This window comes from Oryza sativa, chromosome 2 (genome assembly GCF_034140825.1).
Source record: "Oryza sativa Japonica Group chromosome 2, ASM3414082v1".
Taxonomy (NCBI): Eukaryota; Viridiplantae; Streptophyta; class Magnoliopsida; order Poales; family Poaceae; genus Oryza; species Oryza sativa.
This window is the reverse complement of record NC_089036.1, coordinates 14,581,742-14,589,739: the sequence shown is the minus strand read 5'-3', so window position 1 is coordinate 14,589,739 and position 7,998 is coordinate 14,581,742. Positions and strand designations below refer to the sequence as shown.

The following is a 7,998-nucleotide window of genomic DNA, read 5'->3' as shown; positions in this document are numbered from 1 at the left end:
GACACGTCAGAATTGAAAGGGGTAGTGGTGCTGACAAGTGAGCCCCACATATTTTTATTTTTACCTTTTACGTGTAGGATCCACTTTTACCTTCCATTCATTTGACGACTGAGACTAAGTCAACCTACCACATCAGAATAAATCACCTCCCTAACAATCAATGAGTTCATTTGCACCGGTTTTTAAACTTGAGGAACACGATTCGACCAAGGGCAAGAGTTGAGGTACGTGAAATAGACTTATTCCATCCCATTTCATCGCATTCTGAAACCTGTGCCCAGCCCAGCCCATTGAAGTTCGGCATAGTCAGCCTGCACCGAATTTTTGTAGAGCTCCCTTGCTGGCTGGAGCTGGAGAAGTGGAGACTGGTTGCGGACCTCACCCTAAACCCTAGCCATGGCGGCGGCCAACCTTCTCTCTCGCGCGCTCCTCCCTGCTCTAAACCCTAACCCAAGCAGCCACAGCAACCGCGTCAGCCCTTCGGCCGTATCTCTCCGCTGCCGCCACGGCCTGACGGCCTCCGTTCGCGCCTCTCTCTCCACGGCAGCGCCGTCCCCGCCGCCGCGGCCGGCGGCGGCGGCGGCCGACGGTCGGGCGCCGAAGCGCTGTTTCCGGCGCGGCGCCGATGGGCACCTGTACTGCGAGGGGGTGAGGGTGGAGGACGCGATGGGGGCGGCGGAGCGGACCCCCTTCTACCTCTACAGCAAGCCTCAGGTGGTGCGGAACTTCACCGCCTACCGCGACGCCCTCGAGGGGCTCCGCTCCATCGTTGGGTACGCCGTCAAGGCCAACAACAATCTCCGCGTGCTGCAGCTCCTGCGGGAGCTCGGCTGCGGCGCCGTCCTCGTCAGCGGGAACGAGCTCCGCCTTGCCCTCCGGGCAGGATTCGATCCCACTAGGTGCATCTTCTTCTCTTTTCGTTTTTCGTTTCTATCTCCCGCTATATTTGATTTTTTGATGGATTGGAATTGGAATGCAAATGAACAATGATTTGCTGGTGGACAAAAGGCCTTTTTGACTATTCTCCATGGACACTAGCCATTTTTTTATCTTCATGTTAATTATAAAATATCCATCTAGTGACTTTCTGGGGAAGGTCCGATTTCAGTGTCAAAAGACATATAAATGCAATAGTTGGACCGGAAGAAAGTAGTATGAAAATGGTTCATTAATATGCTATATTTATATTTTTTTTGCCATATTACGATGATAGGCAACTTTGTTAATTCTACCAATTTTGTTCACAGAGCTTGACTCGTGAATATGATTTTGATAACACTATGTTTGCACAAGCATTAGAATTTATAACCAAAATGGTCCGAACTTAAGACCATGTGTTGGGTCAAGGAGCACAGCCAAATTTACATGGCAGAATGTAGTGTAAGAAATTACGATCTTCATATTTCACAGAGCATGCGAGGTGACAATCCATGATGAAATCTAAGCGTATCTATGAATGTTTCCAAGTTATAGATTGCACAGTTTTCTAAAGTCTTTATCTGTAACAAATAAGTACTTCAGTTCATGTCAATTGATACCAAACAAAATTGTAGTAACTAACTAGTTTAAGTATTTATTTAAGTTCAGGTGTATATTTAATGGAAATGGAAAGACATTGGAAGATCTTGTTTTAGCTGCAGAGAGCGGAGTGTTTGTAAACATAGACAGTGAATTTGATTTGGAGAATATTGTCACTGCTGCGAGAGTTGCTGGGAAGAAAGTCCCTGTTTTGCTCAGGATAAACCCAGATGTGGATCCACAGGTAAAGTTTTTCCTCCCACCTCAGGATACAGTGGGGGATTTAGTTATATTGGTATGCTATTGTGTTATTGTCATATAATACTAGAAATCAGATTATATAGTTTTGGGTACCCTTGTGTTTTCCATTTTTTCTTGAAAAAAGTTGTGTACTACATAGGTGATTATTGATCTTAGTTGTGCGCGGTATCAAACATGTACTACTCCCTCCGTCCTAAAATATAGCAACCTAGTACTTGATTAGACACTAGGGCATTTCTTTTGCATTAATTAATTGAATGGATAATGTAGGCAAATTTTGCTACGGGACATCGTGACTTGAGGTTTTAGCTGTAGGATACCGTGCAAAGTGACTTTTGGGGGAAGACACTCTCAAAAGTTGGATATTTGCTGGTGGGCACGTAATATGTGGCAGCAAATATCCAACTTTTGACAGTGTCTTCCCCCAAAAGTCACTCCATACGGTGTCCTACAGCTAAAACCGCGAAGTCACGATGTCATGTAGCGAAATTTGCCAATAATGTATGTGCATATAGTGTTACCTGTTCCTCCATAGTCTTTTGTATGATGATACTAATGCAGTTGATTTAAAATTGTATGAAAGTATCTTTGTTTTTACTTGTAAAAAGGCATGTCAATTGTATTAAGAACTGGAAGCAAGATAATCTTCTTTTGAGGAGCAAACTTAAGATTGCTTATTTCTTACAAGCTTGTCTTTTTTTTCTGTCAACAGGTCCATCCTTATGTTGCGACTGGAAACAAAACCTCCAAATTTGGTATCCGTAATGAGAAACTACAATGGTTCTTAGACTCTATCAAGTCATACTCAAATGATATCACACTGGTGGGTGTTCATTGTCATCTGGGATCTACCATTACAAAGGTAAATGAATTATGATGTACTATTCTTTGGTTATAATTGTTGGAAACTTTGAGTTGTAATAAGTAGGTATTTGTTATGGTGAGCTTGTTCGTGGTGGTGTTTTGTACCTTAGCATCTTGTGCTCAACAGACATTTTGTCATACAGTACAGGCAACTCGCCTTCTGTTTTTGCCACAAAAAAGTGTAAATTTTAACAAAACCCCAGGTAGTAAGGTTTTCTTCACTAAATCCCATGTTTTGCAACATGCCGGCATGTATCACAAAACTCAGTTCCATCATATCCTGTTAGGTTCCCGTTAGCTGATAAGACAACCCCAGAAATCAGAGGCTCGGAGCCTCGAAACGTAGGTTCCTGTATCCTAAGATCACATTGCCTCTGTTACCAGGCACTCGGCTTCCATTGTGCAGTCACAGCCCTATATTGTAGAACTTGCTCCGCCTCTCCCTGCTTTACTCTGTGAGCTCTTTGAATAAGTTGTGATTTAGTGAAGGAAACCTCAAAACGTGGGGTTTTATAATGCTAGTGCCCCAAAACCTGACATGCTGCATTTCTTTACATTAGTTGCCATTTTTTAAGTACATATACACGTTAGCTGCTTTTCAATAATCGTTGTTCATCGTGGTCTGATCATTTATGTGTATACTTAACCAATTATTATGTCATTATCACTTATGATTATGTTGAGTTTTTTTGTGCAGTGAAAAATTGAGAAAAAATAAATAAACTAGACGAGAGTCAACAAATGTGAATTTATGAAAAAAAATCATATGTAATAATGAAACATGAGTATTTTACATAAATATGGGGTTTTTTGAAACATTTTACCCCGAAACATGGGGTTCCCTGAAACAAATCACAATAACTGGGGTTTTGTGTTATGGATGCCCCAATACCTGGGGTCTTGTGAAATTTACTAAAAAACATGCTGCTTGCTTTGCATTAGTTGTACCTTTTTATGGTTACCACTTCATTCATTATATATCGTTTTAGACATTCTTTTTCAAGAATAGTTCTGCTTTTCTGAGAAAGTAATTTTGGGTGGAATTTCCATTTGATAAATACTTCGCACAAACTTAAACCTATTAACCAAAACCATCAACCGTTAGCATATGCCAGGGTTTTCTCGGTTAGTAATATTCCTCTCCCCTCCTGTGCAAGCATGTGATGGCTGCATGCATTCTTGTACAGCTGCAGCATTCTTGTACAGCTGCAAGGGGAGTTCTTCTACACATTAATCCTTGTGCAATGAGCTAAAATGTCTTGTAAGTACTTCTGAGCCAGCGGACATGCTTTTATGCATCATGCTCAAACAATAATTCGTCTCGCCGTAGCTTCCATATGATGTTATATCCATCCAAGCATGTTAATATGGCATTCAGATGATTAACATTAATCCATACTTCTAGCTAGTTGAGAACAATTAAGTAACAGTTGGAAATTGCTAGTAAGAAATTGCATTTTGGGCTGCATTATGCTCTGAAAAATGTGCTTTTTTGTTGATTTGAGTTTATTTAGAAAGTTATTGTTGCCATTTGTTTTAGTGTATGCGAATGGCAACAACAGATCATTTCAATCACTAAGAATTATAGGAACCACACTGCTCTGATTCAAAATGTAAATTGTTATATGACTTTTAGGTACCTGTCCCATTTTTTCCTCTATTCCCCTTGTAAATTGAATACATCTCATGAATAAATAAGATATCATTCCAATGTGCTATGATTATGGGCAACAAGGTCATTTTAAGACTTCCTTAATTACTGTGCCAATGTCTGAAACATCTACATTTTGAAATTTGAGACTTACCTTCTATCCAATTGTATAGTACTGAAAGCATTATGGAAATAACATAGTACGTGATCTGTTAATGACCATGAACTAGATTTTTGGCATAGCTGACCTTGCGGAACTAGATTGAATGTTCAAAATATTTTTGCTCTTGTTTCTGAACTGGCCATTTTAGAAAAAAGTGATTTGTTTTTTTCAATGTTTCAAGCCTCAAGTCACAGGCATGAGTACCTCCACATGCAGGTGTCAGACTCTTAGCTCCAACGGACCAGCTTTTCATTTTACCCTCTGTGTCTCACTCTCTGGAAACTAAGATGTGTCAGTTCAATGGGATAAAATGGGGACCATTTAACATGAAACCAAATTTGTTAACATTTTAAGGTGTGTTCGGTGTTCTAGGTTCCCAACACCCCTCCCTCATTTTCCGCACGCACACTTTTCAAACTAATAAATGGTGCATTTTTTGCAAAAAGTTTATATATGAAAGTTGTTTAAAAAAATCAAATTAATTCATTTAAAAAAATAGCTAATACTTAATTAATCACGCGCTAATGGACTGTTCTGTTTTCCGTGTGGGGAGATGGGTTCCCAACCCCAAACTAACGAACACACCCTAAGTTTTTTTTTTATCCAAAACATTTTAAGTTTGATAAGAAACATTTAAATCAAGACACATCTTTCCAATTTGTTAACTTTCAATTGTCATAGAAAAGCCTCCTGCACACATGGTGTAGTTGAGGCGAGCAGGTTGCTCACTGAAGGTGATGTAGGCAGGGTGATGCTATAATGGAGGTGGAGAATGAGGGGAACAGCACTCACAGTCGCACACAGGTGCGAACAAGGGTTAGTGGTCTTGGGTTAGACTACCATCTGTGGGCTTTCGAATGAGGGTTGGCTTGACTGCATATCTGAGCATCTAATTTGAATCGAGGAAGCATTGCTAATAGTTTTGATTTGTTTCGCCATTATATGATCAATATTTCTGCAATACTGTATTGACTGCGTACTCCTGTCTCGGATACATATCTGGTACAGGAATATGCTGTTTTCTGTTGTATCGGTGCATCATAATGTAGCAGTGGTTGTTATGAGGCTCACTATATAGTCAGGAAACTATTGATTGATTATTAACAAGCAAGTACAGCTGAATTTATCTGAGTCCCAGTCCTCTGAGATAAACTAAGTGCCACCTTGTAAATCAATAGTACAGCTGGGACTAAATGAAGTCCTCTGAAATTTTAAAATCTCTGACTATTGGTTGATTATTAAAGAATTAAGTACAGCTGATAGTCTCTAGTCTATCCATTTCCAGCCGTCCACCTTGTAATGTTTATCCCATAACGAACTAAGGTTCATCACAAATATTTAAAATTGGAAGACTTATTAACTTAGAAGAGGGCTCTCGCATGTGATATCGGGTGAGACATCGGTGAGCATGTCCGACGTGATTTTGTTTCAGTGGATGTGGAGCAACGGTGATGGAAAGCATCGTGTTCGTGTTTTGGACGCTGTAATGTTTTTCTCTTGACAAGTAGTATAATGATCAGTTCGGGGAATGGAAATCAGGGATGCAGCACCGGGTATGGACAGCATCAAAGAACCCGTGCTCTTCTCTCCTCTCCTCTCCCATTCTCCATTGCTTGTGAACTTGCAGCTTATGTGAATAAAGCTTACTGAAGAAATTAGGAGAAAGGGATAATTCCTTTCTTGTGTGTATACTATTTCTGTGCAGCAGTGTGTCCATTCAAAAAGACTTATTATGCTGACTTTGAAACTTCATCAAACTTAATGTGTTTGTTTCTGTTTATCCAGGGACAAGCCCCTGTTAAAGATGTGGGCTTATGCTTATTTGCTAAATAACTTTTTTTTCTTCAGACCATGTTCAAATAATTAGACAATACATTTGAGCTACATGGTATGGTATATGATATTGTTTTCTTGTTGTCTAGGTCGATATATTTAGAGATGCGGCAGGTCTTATGGTGAATTATGTTGATGAAATTCGAGCACAAGGTTTTGAACTGGAATATCTCAATATTGGCGGTGGCCTGGGCATAGATTATCACCACACGGATGCAGTCTTGCCTACACCTATGGACCTCATCAACACTGTGAGCTCAATATCCATGTTATATTTCCGATTCTCATCTTCGTAGGCACATTATTTATTTAAATAGATCACTTCCTACTTTGGATTTTTGCACTGTTAAAATTTGGCATATGGCGTGATTCTTATATGTGCCCCTGTGATTTTTTGTAGGTGCGAGAATTAGTTCTGTCACGAGATCTTACACTCATCATTGAACCTGGGAGATCCCTCATAGCTAACACTTGCTGCTTCGTCAATAGGGTCACTGGTGTTAAATCTAATGGTACAAAGAATTTCATTGTAGTTGATGGCAGCATGGCAGAGCTTATCAGACCAAGTCTATATGGAGCATACCAGGTTTGTTTAGTGATACAACTGATAGTGGTTGCAAGCAGAGTGTTGGTTTTGTCCATTGTTCATAATAGCTGAGTTCGTTTGGATAAGATGCTCACCATTCATAAATATATGATGATTGTAACGTTGGTCTCAGGTTTAGCTCTGATCTTTACATCTCCATCTGACCTATATATAAATAACATCTTTCCAACAATTTTTTTCTTGCATACAGTTTTTCCAACAAATGTTCAAAATAAACATGAAATATACATTCAGTTATTTCGTACTATGTTGTTTTATCATGTTATTTACCTGTCATCTCTATCCACATGGTGCAGCATATCGAACTGGTTTCTCCTTCCCCAGATGCAGAAGTAGCAACATTCGATATTGTTGGACCAGTTTGTGAATCTGCAGATTTCCTTGGCAAAGACAGGGAACTTCCAACACCTGATAAGGTTTGACCATATCTTGTGTTTTCTTTTTGATATCCTTGTTGGTACCCTACAAACATATTGCGCTTGTAGGGAGCTGGTTTGGTGGTTCATGACGCAGGAGCCTACTGCATGAGCATGGCTTCAACCTACAACTTGAAGTTGCGACCACCTGAATATTGGGTACAAACTGACCTATATATTTTTCATCCGAAATCATTTGTTGATAGGTTTTCAAAATGCTCCCTTTATGCAATGTTTATAATTGTTGGTTCCCATCCAATATGCCCTGTTATTTGTAATGCAGGTAGAAGATGATGGGTCCATTGCTAAGATTCGGCGTGGAGAGTCATTTGATGACTACATGAAGTTCTTTGATAATCTCTCTGCCTAACTCGTTTTCCTGCAATTGTAATAAGATTTTTCTCTTGTTATGTGTGGCTGTATCAGGATTCGGATTGATAGCGCAGTACAGTTTGCTGTAGAATCGGTATTTTTTTTTATTGTACTGTGATGTCGGTACCTTATTTTATCCAAAGATTTTTGGCAAATTTTGCTACAGGACACTTAAATTTTGTAGCCTTTGCTGTGAGACACTAAAAAACGTATATCTTCTTGTGAACATTAAAAAATGTGGTAATTACCTGTAGGACTCTCGATGTATTATTTTATTATTTTTGGTGAAAATAGAGAAAGAGTGTTGAAAGTA

General features: G+C 39.6%; 1 protein-coding gene across 1 annotated transcript; it reads left to right on the top strand.

Moving 5' to 3' along the window:
* The first annotated feature begins 352 nt into the window (after positions 1–352).
* On the top strand, positions 353–7,998 carry LOC4329234 (probable diaminopimelate decarboxylase, chloroplastic). Its single transcript, NM_001416596.1, has 8 exons — positions 353–899; positions 1,588–1,762; positions 2,492–2,641; positions 6,380–6,541; positions 6,691–6,876; positions 7,194–7,313; positions 7,383–7,472; positions 7,597–7,998. The coding sequence occupies exons 1-8, from the start codon at positions 397–399 to the stop codon at positions 7,681–7,683; spliced, it is 1,473 nt and encodes a 490-aa protein (NP_001403525.1). The 5' UTR covers positions 353–396; the 3' UTR covers positions 7,684–7,998.